The sequence below is a fragment of the Tetrao urogallus genome, assembly GCF_951394365.1.
Source record: "Tetrao urogallus genome assembly, chromosome: 21".
In the NCBI taxonomy this organism is placed as follows: Eukaryota; Metazoa; Chordata; class Aves; order Galliformes; family Phasianidae; genus Tetrao; species Tetrao urogallus.
In genome coordinates, this window is record NC_136834.1 from 2086512 (window position 1) to 2104556 (window position 18045).

General features: G+C 45.5%; 3 protein-coding genes across 3 annotated transcripts; 2 read left to right on the forward strand and 1 right to left on the reverse strand.

Moving 5' to 3' along the window:
* Positions 1-421: 421 nt before the first annotated feature.
* Positions 422-1959, forward strand: LOC306954486 (group IIE secretory phospholipase A2-like; the record flags this gene model as incomplete). The annotated part of the gene is made up of 4 exons (XM_079545578.1): positions 422-449; positions 558-705; positions 1167-1273; positions 1817-1959. 4 exons carry the CDS (start codon positions 422-424, stop codon positions 1957-1959), a joined length of 426 nt encoding a protein of 141 aa, XP_079401704.1.
* A 1765-nt stretch (positions 1960-3724) lies between these two features.
* Positions 3725-11307, reverse strand: OTUD3 (OTU deubiquitinase 3; the record flags this gene model as incomplete). Its single annotated transcript, XM_079545580.1, has 8 exons — positions 3725-3901; positions 4238-4419; positions 5197-5293; positions 5824-5949; positions 6621-6743; positions 9660-9772; positions 10542-10690; positions 11141-11307. 8 exons carry the CDS (start codon positions 11305-11307, stop codon positions 3725-3727), a joined length of 1134 nt encoding a protein of 377 aa, XP_079401706.1.
* Positions 11308-13447: 2140 nt separating this feature from the next.
* On the forward strand, positions 13448-14011 carry RNF186 (ring finger protein 186; the record flags this gene model as incomplete). The annotated part of the gene is made up of 1 exon (XM_079545540.1): positions 13448-14011. One exon carries the CDS (start codon positions 13448-13450, stop codon positions 14009-14011), a length of 564 nt encoding a protein of 187 aa, XP_079401666.1.
* Between the last annotated feature and the right edge of the window lie 4034 nt (positions 14012-18045).

Here is an 18045-nt window from a genome sequence, read left to right on the forward strand (position 1 = left end):
TGTGCAAGCAAGCAGGGAAACAGTAAGAGACAGAACGGTGCTTTCAGAAGCCATCTAGAGACAACACTGCTACGGTTTTCCCCCCAGTTCTCCCTATTTGTGGAAAGTACTGAGATAATCAGAGTCACGCACAGACAAGACTTCACTCATTTCCAGTCCATGTAAACATCCCCTGCCCTCCCTTCAAAGCACATCCCGACATTCACAAGAAAGGGAACTGCACCTCAGCAGGCCTCCAAGATGCCAGCAGCAGCTTGCACATGTAACGGAACCAATACGAGGACTGTCAATATTTGCCCACTTTGGAGAAATCAAAGGAGGAATCGCGCTGGGCAGACACACATCGGCTATAAAACGTGCAACTGGGCTCACACTCAGCACCCTGGGATCATCCTGCTCCAGTGCTGCCCATCACGAGGCCATGAAGCTCCTGGTGCTCCTCGTGTGCCGTGAGTACCCCTCGCACGGTGATGGGGCAAGGCTGGGCTGATGGCTCCTCTTTTTCAGTCCGTTTTTAGGGGGCTCTCTTTCCAACGCCACTAACAGCGTGCCTCCAGTTGCAGGGCTGGCCCCCGCGGGCTGCAACGTGGCTCAGTTTGCTTCCATGATTAAAGAGAAGACTGGGAAGTCTGCACTGTCCTACAACGGCTACGGCTGCCACTGCGGACTCGGGGGATCCAAGAGGCCGGTGGATGCAACCGACTGGTAAGTGAGGAGGCAGAGGGCTGCTGCCAGCCCTCTTTTCCCAGAGCTCAAGGCAGGGTGCAGCTGGAGCAGGCAGAGCAGGGAAGAACACGGGGCTTTTCCTGAATCTTAGATCATTTGTCTTCTCTGCCTCTCCCTGCGTACGAGGCTTGGAGCTGAGGTAGCAATGCCAAAACAGTCAGTGTAACATGAACACGTGCCTTTAAAAGCTGCTCAGCAGCAGCAGCTCACACCATGCTCACCAGCTTACAAAAGGAGGACAATCCCTGAACAAACCTGGGCTAATTAAGGCAGCCATTTGGTGTCACACCAAGTTGTGCTGAGGCAGAAAAATGGGAATGTTCAGGTGAATGAGGCTGATCAGCAAGCGCTGCGCTGCACCCAGCACACACGGGTTGTGCACCACCACTGTTTCCCCTCTGCTCCCCACTCTGCCCTGATCAGATCTCACGTGACACCAGGTGCTGCCATGCCCACGACTGCTGCTACAAGAAGTTGTCATCCTTGACCTGCGTTCCCCACCTTGTCCTTTACACAGTCTCCATCAAGGGAGGCCAGATCACATGCGGTAAGAGATGGCACGAGGTCCAACCACTTACACTTCCAGGGAATCCCTTCCTTGGTGTCCTTCAAATTAACCTGGCTGGGAAACCACTTGCTGGGGAGAGGGGTGGAAGTGAAGGAAAGGTGCCAGGAGTGGTGCTAACCTACCAGCTGGAGCTGTGGTAAAGTCTAGAGCTACAAAGGATGGGGGTTCCCCTTCTATAGAGGCCAAATATTGATCCAGCAAAACTGGACACAGAACACTTGAGGTTTTCTAATCTGGATGGGGTCACCCTGATGTCCCAGCTGTCCCTTGTGCCAATCCGAAGCAAAAAACACCACCTCTGGGTGAAGGGACCAAAACCAAGCACTTCCTCATGACCAAAACAAATCTCTATATAAAGTAAACTGAACGCACCCTCCAGGGTCATTATTGGTTTGTAGCCACACAGTTCCATGCCCCAGGGGGAGGATGCTGGCAACAGGACTCATCATCAGCCACCCTAGGGTTCATGGGGATGACCTGAAGATAACTCCAAGCTCTCACCCTCCCCTTGTTTTCCTTCAGGATCTGGGAATTCATGCCAAAAAGGTACCTGTGAGTGTGACAAGGCGGCAGCAGAGTGTTTCAAGAGGAACCTCAAAACCTTCAACAAAAGCTACCAGTATTATTTAAACTTCAAGTGCAAGGGCTCACTTCCCTCTTGCTAGAGATGCCAGACTCAAAACCTGATGGAAGTGCTCTAAATTGAGATTCTCTTCCTGCAGTGAGATGGAGCAAGGCACAACTCCAGACCTACTCCACCAAAAAGGCATGCGGAACCTCTCCGCCAACCCTGCCAGACCCTCAATTGGTGCACAAGGAAAGCTTGCTCCTCAGAATCAAATAAATCAAAAAATCTTTGCAAATAAAAATAATTTTTCAAGACAACTTCTAATGTGTTGCTTCAAGACAGTGCCTGAATGGGTGGGGAAGCTGTAGCAGAGCTATTGGATCCAACACTACAAGGCAGCCAGACCACAGGTGCAAACCAGCCCTGTCCTGCTAATTACTGACTTACTACTGCTGTGGGTACTGCCAGGGCTTTAGGGTTCCATTAGAGAGAGGACTTCAAGTCATACCTAAACCTCTCCTCAGTCAGAAATCTGAACCAAACATTTCTACCAGAAGGGAAAAATGAGACAGAACCTGGCTGGGAAAGAGCTAATCAAGTCAATGCTGCCCTCTAAGGTTTCTGAGTGCAAACACATTTCACTCCAGCCAACAGCAAAACATCTTTATATTGACATTTCTATGTTGGTTTGGAAGCTCGACAGAACATACAGATTATGTATAGTGTTGGGTTTTTTTAATGCTTCTTACTTTGAAAAGAAATCATTTCATCTCTGCCCTGGTTGATAAGGTATCTCCTGCTGTCTGTTGTGTGTAAGTACACACGTGCTTTCTTCAAGCTGATGCTCAATACAAATCCAAAACTTGACTGAAGCTGAACTACTGCAAGCCATAAATCTGAGGCCAAGTCCTGTAGTGCTTCTACTTCAGTTCAAATTCCCAATCCTGTAGTGGAAAGCACCACGGGTTTGAGAGGAAATTAAGATTAAAATCCTACCCTAGAAAAAGCCTGATTTACAAGGAGTGAACCAGGCATAGTTTCCAGTAAGCACTGCTGCTTGGAAGCCTTTTCCCCAAGCCTCTTGATCCATTGGTTATACTAATTTCATTTAGAGACTAATGACTATCAAGATCCTGGCTTGCACTAAAGCTCTGCAGTTCCCCTAAGGCTCCAGAGTATGGCAAAGGAGAAGAGACTGCAGATGTGCAAGTAACAGCACTCAGCACAAACCCCAAGTCTGCTCGTATCATATTTTACTACCTTGTTAGACCTCACCAGATCGAACGTGTCAGCTCTGCAGCCACAGGAGTCCATTCCCAGATGAAAAAGAAAAGAGGAATCTCATGTTTGACAGTATTGGCTGATACTTTTTTTTTTTTTTAAAAAAAAAAAAAAAAGAGAATTTAGGGACTATTCCCTTATTTTTTAAACTTAAATAAAAAAAAAGCACATTCCTGAGTTGAGAATTGTTATCACTTTCCCTGACAGTAAGGTAAAATAAATCTCCTCCGTAGTAAAAAGTTGCCATAATAAATCTAAGCACATGAAGAGATCTCAAGGCAAATCTGACGCTGCTGTGTAATGAAAATTCTCACCTTCATCATCATCACCACCAAGATAATGAAAAGCAGTCCCTATTTTTTTTTTGTTAGGTTTAAAACTCTTCTCTCACACAGGTTGCTGTAGGATTACTGAACAACTGCCTGCCCTGCAAGTGAAGAAACAAAGTGCCTACGTGCTCAGCAACCTCCGCACAAAACAATTTCACAGTAACAACAGATGCTTGGAAGTTTGCTTAAGAGGAAATTTATCTTCATCAGTATCCTTTGCTTTTCTCACCAGGACGCTCAGAACACATTCAGTCATATATTTAGAGCTGCCATGGTCTTCACCAAGGTTATTTGGTTATCTGAGTCCACCCCTGTCCTGTTGCTATCTGCACAGTTACTCCTACTGGCCAAGACCTTCTGTCGGTGCCTTTCTTCCTGCCGCTTCTTCTTCTCCAGCCGCTGCTGTTCCTTCTTTTGTTTTTTAAATACCTGAGAAAGGGAGAACAAAAACAAAGCTGAAAACAGACATTCTGTGCCCAGCTGAGGAAAAATAACACGGTGGAGACAAGCAGATACCAAAGCAGCTGCCAGAAAATGTTTATTCCAGACTATTTATCTGAACTTTGTGTCACTGTGGGAAGAGCGCCGTATGTCATTACTAAGAGCTCGTCTTTGTTGCTGCTACAGCTGTGGCTTTTCTCACAATCCAGTAGCTGGAAGTACTTTTTAATTAAAAGGAGAAAATAATTGCTGGTTAAGCCATCCTAAGCGCTCCCCTGATCTTTAAAGGATGTTTCAATCACCGCCAACCCACCATGCACATACCTTTAAGTTTTTATTAGCTCGACTCTCTTCATCAGGTCTAGCCTGTGCTTTGGTATTTTCTGTTTCATGGTGATGCAAACTCTGACTTCCAAAGATTCTTGAACTGCTTCCGTTATCTTCACACACAGATGAGGCACACAGCTTCTGACCTTCGCTCTGGGGATCACTCTGCTCCTCAGCACCTACCAACAACACAGCTTTGTCTCAGACACTCTACACAGAAGCTGTCTCTGTCAGCCAATTCCTTCTTCCAGGCTTTCTGAAACAGTGATTTTTTTTGGAAGCTGGATCAAATATGGAAAAAGACAAAGTTCAGTCTGCTCGCTTCTGTCTGCTCTTGTAGGACATGTTTGTCACTTGCTGCAATGCAGAAGGGGGCCTCTTCACACTAACCCAGTGACATGCTCTTATTTTTCAGAAGCATCAGAACAAAGCTCTACTGACAAGTGCTCGTAACTTCACAGGGGAGACACTACATCACAAGCAACAAAAAAGAAAAGTCAGGGCCCTTAGTGCTCAAGAACTGGGTTACACCTGGGTACATCAGGCTGTCCAGAGAATAGATCTAGGACAGAACATGCCCAGGGATGTTAAAGTCTGAAAGCACAGTTATCTGGTGAGGAGGCCACAAGAACGGCTCCAGAGATTACTGATCTCACACACAGCTTTTCAAGATTTTAGTGGGGAACAAATAGGATGCAGTATGCTCAGTGTCACAGTAGGAACTTAGTTTAGTGCTTTCAGCAGACCCTGGTCAGTCTCACAACTGGCATTGCTACCAAAGACTACGCAGGAGCACAAAATCTGCCCTCCAAACTTTTCTAAGTAAAGAAGAGGCAGCAGCACAGCTAACAGGAAGCTCCTGCTGCCAATGTCCCTGCTGAACTGCTGTTCACAGTGAACATTAAGGTCAGACAGCATTTTTCTGAGGCACTAAGTGACAAAGTCCACGTACTTACTGATTCTTTCCACTTCCTGCACTTGAAAGATGGCAAATATTGCAGATTCTACGTTGTAGTCTTCCACTTTCAGAACCTGGCTTACCAACTCAATGTCCTGTCCAAGAGAAAGATAACATCAGAGTTCAAACCAGTGACATACAGACATCAATTCAACAGCCACCTGCTGCTGTTTATGCTGCTCCCATTAGCTCATACTCAATTTCTTCAAGAAAGTGAGGGGAAAAAAATAATTAAAAAAAAAAAAAAGTCCTGAAGATACCAGGTACACTGTTTCAGCATAAATATTTCACTCTTGATCCTTTCTGTTCTGTGCATCTTTAGTAACCACATGTCATCTAGTGACCATAGCTAGATGTTGTGGAGTATGGGATGTCCAAATTTAGCCAAATTTGGTTTTAAACCAAGGGTTGTTTTTTTTTTTTTTTGAGAGAGATCATAAGACAAAGCTTCCAAAACTATTCACTACCCATACAAAGTATGTACTTGATTGATTTCAGGATGCTGTGCACCCTAATTGATGCCTGCAGTACTGAGACTGTCCAGGACAAACACTTTTTCTCAAGGATTACCTTCGTGTATCAAGGAGTTTTGAACATGGAGCATTAAAAGGCACCCAATACTTACTGAACACCCAGTTGCACTGCACACTTCTTGTACAGCAGCTTCCATTTCAATTTCAGTCTCATCTTCAGAGTCACCCTTCTGTTGCTTCATTTCCTCCTCCTTATTTGAGTCATTTTTGGAGAGCATCTACAAGAAAAGCAAAGCCCACAGGCATGCATTAGTTTCATCATATACAATTTGACACTGACATAAATTGGGTCATAACACGTATTTCTCAGAAAAATCAGTGGAAGTTAACACAGTTTCCACTGTCCCTAACACAGCTTCCCAAGATTCATAAATTCTCCACTGAGAAAACTCTTACATACTACAAGATCATGCAAACCAGTTAACAATCACTGGCTTTTTAAGTATTGATTTTATTATAGTTCCACACATCATACAAATACACACAGACAAACCCTGCCAACAGGGCAGCTCACTCCTTAACAGGAAAAAGCGAGATATGAAGATTATTGGATCTGGAGGTTGCATTTCCATCTGTTTCCTCCCTCCCATTTGTTTTTGTATTTGAGGCGAGGAGCCAAATTGAGATGGTGTGAACTCAAGACTTCTACAGCCCATATATCAGTGCATCACATTCAAGAGTGATTTCTAGGCCAACGATTTAAGCACTTCCCATACGGCCTCAAGAAAAGGAGCAGCACTAATTAAAATGATCTCAGGGATTCTTCTATCCCCAGCATGGAACAGGGACCATGCTCTTCTCTCAATGCAAATGAGAAAGTAAATCAACTGGTAACATTCAGCTGTTACCTATCAGCCACAGCTGATCAGGGCACTGTGACACAACCAACCTCCATCTGAAGATATGCTGGGGCTTCAGAATCATCGTTGATTCTCCTCACGCTGTCGTAGTGCTCCCCGTGCCGATATGCAATATGCAGTTCCCTCACATTGCTTTTGTCAGTGCCTTGAATCTAATTGAAACAAGCAGACTGCAAATGAGGATTTGAGCTTTACTTCAGAGTCACATTTTTCTTAGCATTACTTGTTGAAGTAATGATTAACAGTGTGCTAGGAAAAAAGTACGTAGCTGCTGAAGCATCTTTAAACAGGAAGCTCTGACCTAATAATCCAGATGTACCTACAGTAACAACACAGCTTCTGTCTGAAGGGTGAGATACACATTGCTGGGTCAGTTACTTCCTTACAAACAAAACACAGCAGAAAAATATTTTAATGGTAAGCTTAAGAAGATTTTCTAAGCTTTCTACAGCAGTTACAGCTTTCTGATGACCTTTTCCAAACTGGTTTTCAGTGATGGTGTCCATACAAGACACAGTGCCTTTTTTCCCCCCTCAAGTGCAAGGAAAAAGAGAGTTTGATCAAATTGGAACTGCAGTAGAAACAGGCACCCATGGCAAGTTTTGTTCTGCAGCTGTGACAAGACACTGCTTCAGTGATTTGCATCTGAAGTGGATGCTTTGCTTAGAAAAGAAATACCAGTGAAGAAACCAGGAGAACTGATTAACTCAAGAGCACCATTAACAATCAAACCTTCCTCTGCTCTGTCAGCACCAAGCACGGCAGCTTCTGTAAGAGAACTCCCACCATGAGAATTTAGCTCCATCTATGAGATAAAAGCTAACAGCATTTCAACTCCTGCAAGGAATGCAGGATATTACACCACGATTGCAAGTCTCCTTTGCCCACCTGCCAAGCCAGAGTTTGAGGATACGACACCTCTGCTAGAGAAGATTCCAGTAAGTACATGACAAAACTGCCTGCTTTAGGGTTCCTGAGTTTCCCAATCCTTTTACGTCTTTTCCCAGCTTGCAGAATTTACACCAAGTCACCTTTCAACCAAGACTGCAGTCTGTGCTGCATTAACAACGGATTTCACAAGAGATATCATTCCCCATTCACCTTTTTCCACACTTGTTCACCTCTGACTTCCAACTCAACACTTGGTTACGTTTAGCTCCTGCCTTTTACCCTGTTAAGTTGTTCCACACATTGAATCTCAGATTTCTCAACATTTCTCATTTATCAGAGCCTAAATGGTTATCTTACAAATCCTGAAGCTCTTAAGACTCAAGTTGAGCCAACTTCTTTGGCTGTCAGTATTGAAGCCTCACTGTGTGCTCCCTCCAAAATACAATGGAATTTTAAGCTAAAGGTAGATGCAGATTAAAAAAAAAAACCAGAAATACACTAAAAAAAGGTAAAGAGTTACCCCAAAAGCCAGCAAAATAACCCATGTGTCTGTGCTAACTTGGAGCCTGACATTTTCAGTCACTATAAAGAAAAAGTTAAAGGTCACTAAAGCCCTAAGAAGCCATCACAGGGATGCCCAACTCCACAGAGCTTCTGAGTAGGTCATAGTTTGGGAAACAGCTGCAGGGTCCAAACACTTCCCCTGTTCACATTTCTGCAGCTTAGCTGCAGTGTATGCAAATAGTTTTCTTAAAATTAAAGGATAATGCACCATCTGCTTTTGACTTGAGACCAAAGGAGGTATTCACACCATCTGCTTTAAGCATCTTGCTGATCTGCTTCTCTGGAAATGCTCTCTTTGTAATTTAATCTTTCCAGTATGCTGCTGGGGCTCCAAAGTAGAGATAGAAAGCAAAAATATATATATATTATATATAATATTATATATAATATATAATATATTATATATATTATATAATATATAATTATAATATAATTATAATATAATTTACAATAAATATAATATATAATATAATTTATAAAATAAATATATAAATATAAATTATAATATAATTTATAATAAATATAATATATAATATATATAATATATATAATATATAATATAATATATAATATATAATATATAATATAATATATTATATATATATATATATATATATATATATATATATATATATATATATAAAAGGAAGTATGAAAAAAAATAAGAAATTATTATGGCTAACATTAAGAAGTTGTCCTGGTTTAGTTGAATCTAGCAACTAGGAAAGACTGTCACCACAATGTGATCCCTCCAGAAGCTCCTCACACAAAACCTGCCCGCTGATATGAGTTTCAAGGGCTTACAGACACCTTTCATTAATAAGACTCCAAGCAGGCACACAAAGCAGGTCCTCACCACAAACATTTACAACCCAGGAAAGGTCAGCGAGTGGGGGGAAAAAAAAGAAAAAAAAAAAAAAAAAAAAGGGGTTAGAGATTTTCAAGAGGATGTAAAAAATATGGATAAGAGTTAAGTTTGCTGACGTTAGGATCCGGTTCAGAACAGTAAAACATGAACAGCACTTCCACGACCTCCCCTGCAGGGTCATTGCCTCCATGCAGTCTTGCAGGTCAAGCAGATCAGTGTTCCTACTCATCCGTGTCACTGGCAGGTACAGTTGGTAAGATATTTATAGACATATTCACATACATTAGAGACCTTACTGCTAATGGCTGCCATGTAAATGAGAGTTTAAATTTGTTTGGGTTTGGGAATCCATCTGAAACTAGTTTGAATATACTTAAAGCAGAGCAGAAGGGAGCTGATGGATGACTTGTTCCAGTCTCCCCCTGTAAGACAGAATCACAGGGCACAGTCCTTTCCAGGAGCTGATTAAATGCCACCCTAGGGTTTTAAAGCTGCTTCTCTCACGTTGTTCTGGCTCCATATATTTATTTTCAACCATTTATTGCTGTCTTTCATTCCCTATCCTCCTAACTGAAGCCTTGAGAGTTTTTCTTCAAGGCTGAAAAAGCAAGGACAGCTCTCCACCATGCCAAGCTAAGCATGGCTGCTGAGCAGTATTTCTGTTCTCTTTTAATGGATCAGAAAGTTTCAACTGTTTGTATCCATCAACCAGAAGCCAAGACAAAGTACAAGCTTTCTTTCTCACCTGCCACAGCGGTGCGTTCAGCTGATGAATAACCACGTTCATCTGATTGTTCCTTGCAAAGGCCACAATAGCATCATTGCCAGCAAAGGTACCAGGCTTTGCCAAATTGGTAACTGAAGGAAAAAAAATTCAAGAGATTTATGAGAGTTAGAGACCTGGTTTCTGACAGTTCCAAAAGCACTGCAGGGATAGCAAGTAATAAAATTTCAACAAGGAGCCCAAGAAATAAATTCTGGAAAGGAAATTCCACTGTTAAACGGCAACTGCAGGGGCAAGAATCCAGCAGTGTCAGAAGTTTATGAGTATTAAATGACCACAGAGACTCCACAAAATGCAGCACACCTTACATTATGCAAGACCATCAGTTCTGCATTAGCTCTCTGGAAAGGTGCCCTGCACTAAATGACCACGCTGCTTTCATGCATCACCTTCATGTCACCTGGCACAAGCACAAGGTTGTGAGAACAAAGGCTGCATTGGTCTCTGCTTTGGATCCTCCTCTATATAAAATATCAAAATGTCAAGGAGAAAGAAATCCAAGGAAGTCAGCACTCAACGGCCACCAGTATTCTGGATGCTTCATTTTCTCAAGTGAAACCTCATGTGCTTTATTTTCTCCTTGTGAAAACCCTAACTTTTCACTCTTTCCTTTTTTTCTTCCCTTCTCCAGGTTCCTCCTAAATTCAAATAAGTTCCAGGACAACTCTACTGGCTCATCTTTCTACAGAAACATAATAAATGTAAACTCAATGCTGTTACTAAAGATTAGAGGCTCCACATAACATACTGCTGGGATGAGGAATAGCTTAACAGGAAGCACTCAAATGAGATGTAATCATATCCAGAATAACCTCATCTATGAGCATCCTATGGAATCCATACCATGTTTCTCAAAGGGAACATCATCCTCCACGAAGGGTTCAAAGTCCTCTCGCTGCTTTATCATGTACTCCACCGTCTCCTGGCGATGTCTGAGGTGGTTCCGGGAGTGTCCCTCCAGCTGGTCACCCAGGGCACGAAACAAACAGTTGCTAACGAACAAGAAACCACCTGTGAGTGTGTTGGCAGCACTGCTAACAAAATGCACTATTAAACCAATGCAGAAGAAATACAGGCTGGACAGCAGGAACTGAGGTTAGAAGAACGCGGGGCAAGAATTAAGTGAACACATCATCAGCTCCTACAGAGCAAGTCAAAAGCTGTCCTGAACTGCCGCGGAAACAAAGAGCAAAGGCCAATCCAATGATTCACGGACCAGCTTCTCAAAGGCACGTGTCCAACCAACCCCGTCCTCTCACGCCCGCACCGCCGGGAAGCCCTCCGGCCAGCATAGCCCTGAGCCCGTCCGTGCCAGCGGGGGGCAGAAGGGCACAGACCGACGTTATCCGAGGATACGGGGGGAACGCCCGGATCCCTGCGGGGCGCAGACCCTTCTCAACCGGGAGAGGCAGCCCCTCAGCCGTCACTCCTCCGGCACTCACCCATCCCCCGGCACCTCCCGCAGCTTGAGGCCGAGGGCTCGGAGCTGCCTGGCGAGGCCCCCGCCGCCCTCCGAGGGCTTCAGAGCCGTGCCCCCGGTGGGATGCCGGGACCGCCGGGCCTTCTTGGGGCCGCCGGGCCGGGCCCGGGCCGCTTGCTTGCGGGACATCCCCGCCGGCGGCTCCACGCATGCGCAGCGGGACGGCACCATCGAGAGAGGCGTTGGGGTGGGTAGAGCGCCGCCACTCTGCTCCCCCGCCCTCCCCTCCCCGGGAAGAGCGGCCGCCAGGGGGCACCGCGGAAGCGGGGCTGAGCCGTCCGAACCCGGGCTTCCGTTCCATCCGAGCCGGGGCACAAACGCACAATCTGGGTAAGCGCATGGGCGCTTTACAAAGGTATCACGACACGGTGTTCCAGGTGCCAGCAGGACTGCTGCAGTCCTGCTAGATTTCTCCAGTTTTCCCGCTCCCATCACAGTAAGCTCTGCTAAGAGTCTGTTCCCTTTCTCTTACAGCCCCTCTAGGTGCTAGCCAAGGACAAAACCGAGTCAAAATTCGGACGGCTCCTTTGAACACCAGCTGAGCATTTCATCAGTGCAGGAGAGCCACGAAAAGGCATTCTTAATTCAATCTGACCCATAAAAACCAGGCAGAGCCCGCGGTCTTCAACTGAAAGGTCGTCGTGCCCCTAAAACCTGGGGTCACCCAAAAGTCCGTCAAACACTGCTGTATCTTCTGTCAGCAGAAACACAGCACAACGCCGTGACGCTTCTCTGAAGTTTGCTTACAACAACTCTTTTGCCATTCCAGGCACAGAACAAGCTCTTCTCACCCCAGCCACGCTCCAGCAGTTCATCAGATTAGAGTCCTCCTGGATTCCTTCCCCTTTAATTGCGGTTGTTTCAGTTCTTTCTGCTGCTCCCCCCCTGTGGAGGGGCTGCTATGCAGTAGCACGGATAGCATTCGGGTGCATCTGAGGCTACAGGCTTGGTACTGTGTGTCTCCAAGCCCTCTGGGATCAGTGACCCTTCCTTTTCTACCTTCCTTCCTTCCATGGGATTCTTACTGAGAAAACCGTCTGTATTTTCCCCTTCAAATAAAAGAGATTTTGTTCAGGCACTCATTTTTCAGAAGAGCTGAGAGCCACCTACCTGGGCATTACTGAGAGCACGAGGTTGTCCTGTGAATGCCAACAAGAGTCCTACCGAGACGATTTCCAGATCTCTTTTGTGGGCTCTGAAAACCTCATGGATCTCAAGTGATGCTTCAGTTAGCACCTAAAACCAACAGAGGTGCTCCTATAAGAAAGAGTTGATAACAATCAGACAGTGAACACTCAACAACTGAGTAGTGCTAAAGTAAGACAGCCTTCCTTATTGTCAGCCCTGCATGGAAGGCATTTGCGGTACCTGCAGGTAATGTTCATCGTTGTGGTTCTAACACCAAAAGAGGAGAACAAAACAACTTAGCAAGGTGGTGCAGAAAGCCAGTGCAAGAAAGGAGCAGGACAGTTTTCCTGCCTTTCTGTCCCTCACTCTCTAATCAAAGCACTGCACTCAGTACACCACTTAGACAATTCTTTGACTGTCACTGTCCAACCAGGCTGTGCTTAGAACCCAAAGAAATCACCCTTAACAAATCAAGTGCTAGTTGATTAATAATAGTGGTGCCATTCTCTCAGTCTGGCCGTCCCTGTAGAAAAAGCTGCAGTCTCATTACACCAAGGGATCTCCTTCTGGATGGGAATTGCTCAGTGATAGCAGCCACTATAAAATGTCTTGGCCATGAAGTTAATTATTAACTGGCCAGCTCATAAAAACATCACACTGTGAGAGCACAACACACTTAAAAACAGCTGTCACTAGATGATGCATGCAACAGGAACACATAAAAGGAGACAGAAACTTGGGAAGTCCTTCGGCTAAGGGAAGACAAACTGCACTGAGGTTTTTCTCCATGGAGAAATCCATGGACAAGCTAAGCAGCAAGAACAAGCGGACAGCTTCTGGAGCACCTCAGGCTGAGAAGGTTAGTCCTGCTCCCACCGCAGGGGCTGCAGGAATGAGCAGAGCAGGACCCCATGCAGAAAATGCTGCTGATGTGGAGAGACTGGCATTCACTGAGGGGCATTCCAAAGAAACGGAGAGCTCTCCAGGCACAGAGCTAGACAGTCCTGATGCCTTGAAAACGGCGTTTTCAGGAGACGGTCTGAACTCAGCATCTCTTGCTATGGTAACAAACCCGAGCTCTCCTGAGGTATGCAGTTCTGAAAGGGACGATCAGCCTTCACCCACATCATCTGTCGCAGACATGGACTGCCTGGTCTGCTTCAACAAGTACAGCATTTATCGGGTCCCAAAGCTGCTGGGCTGTCAGCATGCTTTCTGTGCGGTCTGCCTGAAGCTCATCCTCAGGAAAGAGGAGAATACCTGGATAATCACCTGCCCCCTGTGCAGAAAAAACACGTTTGTGTCAGGAGGACTTATCCGCACGCTCCCAAACAAAGAAGAGATCATGGACCTCTTGGAGCACCCCGACTCATGTCATGAGGTACACGTCTCCGGCATCGGGCTGGATAGCAGCAGCTGGGCTCAGAGCAGCCAGGACATTGTGAACAGAGACCAAACGATCCCAGCGGACAACAGACTGGCTGTGCAGAGACTTGTGCTGCTCCTGCTGCTTTTGGTGATTCTCACCATCCTCATCCTCCCGTTCATATACTCCGGGATGATAAAATGGGTCATTTGTATCATGCTGACTTTGGGGTTGGTCATGTCTATGGTGCTTTGCTGCACTCCCAAATTTTACTGGCGCTGCAATGGAAGCTCACTCAGGTCGTGCCACAAGGAGACCCACATTGCTGCTATTGCCTGAAACAATTTGAGATACCTGGAGATAATGCCTCGTTCCCCTTGCACAGCTCAGTGTCAGCAGCACGAGTCAGTTACTGGACTTTGAAAGCAAACACATCATAAATTCAAAGCGTCTGACACAGCCCTAAGGCTGAATGGCTATGCAGAGTGCTGCTTTAATATTACTGAAAACATAGAAAAACATTTGTATTCTGATATTTGTAAGAGAAAATTGTAAGCCTTCCTCACAGCTTTTATCCCAGATGAATAATTATTTTGTTTTGCTTTGGTCATTTTGTTCTTGTTGGTGTCATCTCTGGATTACTGCTGCAGAACATTATCTGAAACATCTGACACTGAAAATTTGTCCCCGTTGCTGTGTTTTCCTGCTCTCTTAACATACCCACACCTTTTCTTGTGATAATGTGGGGAATTAGCCTGATAATCTGGGACTGGACAACCAGCCTCAACGGAAGAGGGTGATTTTAACCCAGTTTATCACCTTAATCTGTATCATGGACCAAAAGGTTGTTGTCAGCGGTGGGAAGGTAGGGCTGGGAGAAGGCAGCCACCTTAAGTTGCCACCTTAAGTTGCACGCAAAACTAGAGAGGAAGAGGCAAAATCAACACTTCTAATCTTGAGTCCACAACTTACAAAGGGCAAGACTCTGAAAAGCTCATGACATTCCAAGCTCTCTGTGTTATTTAGCACAGAAATGGTTCCTCTCAGCTGCACTCCTCTGTTTGGCTTCCTGTACCACCTCTCCTCTTGCTCTCTTTACATTAAGTGTGACATTGCCCTTGGAGATGCCCACAACTCTCCCTGTAGAGATCAAAATAAATCTACCACTGGTTATCCTATGCCAAATCTGATATATTTTTTTTAATATATGGAATATATCCATTAAAGTTTAATAATGCTAATTGCTCATTGACTTCTGCGTTTCAATTCTGCATGCCAATTAACATCAAAACATTTCCCAGCTCCCTCACTGACAGGATCTACAGCTGAGAAAGCATTCTGTGAGTAAAGCGGAAAAGTAATGCGTTGGGCTTTTTTCTTTGATTAAGAAAAACAAACCTGTCAAGCCCTCTCCACAGCAGTGGATGACTGCTACTATGAATGTTTGTAACAAATACTAATTGAGCCTCAGTGTGATGTGCATGAATACAAAAGAATAAGCTAGAAGGGTTAAAGGAAAAGCGTGCACCAATTGTGCAGAACGCTGATCTCATTCAAATGACGAGACAGCAAGGATGGAACACACTTTCCTGAAGATATGATGACAAAGATGACATGAACTACAGCCATCACATGGCCCAATTAAAAACTGAAGGGCAGTCTGGCCCAGGAGAAGACACTTGGGAAGAGACGAAGTGAGACTGGCACCAAACAACACCCACTCTGGAAGGGTGTACAGCTCACACCCAGCACCAGTTTGTTATCTCCAGTCAAGAGATACTGCTCCTGAACTGATGCTCACAGCGCACACGCACACAAAAGTATTAGAAAGGAATGTTTTACCTCCAAACGGTCATCCTGCAGCTCTATACCAGCACATTACAAACTTGTGCTCAGCAGTTCAACTGGAACAACGCTTCAGCCTTTACACTTCTAACAGTCATCCAATTCAGAGTTCATGGATGTTGGCAGAAGTCATTACATCCTATGAGCTGAATTCTTTTACAGCAGCTATTAATTCCCAAGGCCTGACAAGATAAGGCTCAATGACAATGCAATCCTTTGAAGGGGCATATAAGTTGATGGTGGAAAGCTGCAAAAAAATGTGTTTGTATTCAAAAACATAAAAGGATTTGTTTGTATGCAGTTCTCCTTCGTACCAATCTGAATGGCAATCGAGTCGCAGTTCCAAATTACCCTGCCTTGCTTACAGTAGCTAGGTGGGTCCTGATTTCACATAGTGATTAAATGACATGGCACGGAAATAGTGCATGGTGAGAAATGGGCCAAGGTGGTGGCTGACATCCTGCACAAATACCCCAGAACTGTGTTTTGTAAGGACGGAATGCCATGGAGACATTAAGAGCATGATGAGACCCAACAAAGTATTGTGGATTGCATAGACAGAACCCTGGCCCGGGTGTTCTAAATTGCTTTTAACTGCAGGAGAACTTTCAATCCTCAAACACAAGAAACAAATCTGCAGATTTGGGTCTGAGAACACAGATTTGTGTCCAGATGGCTTTCTGCTTGTTGTGAACCATGTGCAGATGTCCATTGTGGTTACCTGGGTCGGTTTTTGCACCCCAGCTGGGATTATGGGGCCTTCTGAGCCTCTCGTCACATTGAAGTTCATGATGATGCCCAAAAACCAAAAGGGTGATATGGACAAGGAGCACTTGTGAGAGCAAACCTGAAGGTGTAATGTTAGTAGCAAGCAAGCAGGACATTTGGACAAATCAAATTTGGCTTTTCAACAGAACATATTTCAGATATTTTATTTTAGAAGACTCAAGTAGTGGATTTTTATGTATACATCAGTTACTGAGCAGCCCAAACTAGGTTCACTTTCGCAAAACGTCCAGCAAAGCTGCTTCCTTCCTCCTGAAAAGGCAAATTTTGCCACGGATCACCAAGCACTGTGCTTGCTCCATGCCACCACTGGAGCAAAAATACTGACCAAAACCCATGAAACCAATGCAGTGCAATTCAGGGAGCTGAACTAACTCCACAGCCTTAGCACAGCCCTAGGATTTTGACAAGGCCAATTAAGCAGAGCTGAGCAGAGCCAAGCTGATTGCACCCATAACTCTGGGTTATGGATGCTGGTGTTTGCTGATCGCTCTGCAGTTTGTTTAGGTAACAGCGCTGTGTCTCTGGGCTGAGGAGATAAGGAAGCTCTGCTGAGTGTATCGGGGAAATAGGAGGTCCTGCTTGGATTTGGTTACTGCATTTGTAACATACACCTGGGAAACTCCTGCATACGCAACACGAGTAATGTAGATAAGCTGAAGACCCGTTGTGCAGGCTATGCATTATAGGAGGACGACCCCTACACATCCAGCGCTGCTTTAAAGAATGCCTGCTTTCTAACACTCCAACTCGAGTCTTAGAGACTTTCCTGATTGACTGATTTAAAGAATCAAGCAGCAGCTGGCCTTGCTGCTTCCTCCCCATCCCCAGGGGGCCGGCCAACAGCGCAGGTGAGCCATCGCCTCAGCCCGGTGCCCGCCATCACCTCAAGCGAGACGCCGCCTCAGCGCAGCGCGCTTCCTTCCCGCCCTTCGTAAGCTGCGCTCCCTGCTACGCTATCGGCGTAAGGAGAGCAGAGGGTCGCCCGGCGCTATCCGTACGGAACCTGCGTAAGGGCGACGGGCACAGACGGGGCGGGCGGAAGGGGCGGGGGGCAGCGGCGGAAGGGAACGCAGCGCTCCGGGCCGGCAGCAGGTCGGACCCGGGCAGCGAGAGGGGCTGGGAGCGGGCTGAGGGGTGGGGAGGGCGGACACCTCGCTTCAGGCTGTTCCCTGAGGGCACTGTGGCGGTGTCCGCGGGCTGCGCTTCTCCTCAGGGATGGCTGCTGTCCCCTCAGCGCGTTTTCCCGCTCAGCGTTTCTCTTTGCCTCTCCGCAGCTCTGGGTCCTTTTAGGATTCCTCCTTTCCCAATAGAATTGCAAGAAACCGCATCTCGAGAAAGCAAAAAGTGTGAGAAACAAGTGTTGCAAATGATATTTAAAAAAAAAAAATCGCTTTCAAGTGGCATTTCAGATGATGGCAGTGCTATAGGTTTCTGAATCACGTTGAGGTTCTGAGTTCAGTGCCACCAGCTGTACAACCTCAGCACATTTTCCCTTTTTTTCCCGTTTTCCTTAGATATTTATGAAGAAATTGATATTTGTGTACTGCTCACAGCTCTCCTCGACTGAAGAGGTGACAGAAAAGGGCCAAGCGAAGCTGCCCTTCTAAACACTCAGCATCACAAATCACTGTTTATTTCCAATGCTGCTTCCCATAATAACTTAATACATCTGTGTTCAGAGGTGAGTGGACATGCCAGGTTATTTTGCATGAAGTTATTGTGACTGTGTTCCATAATTT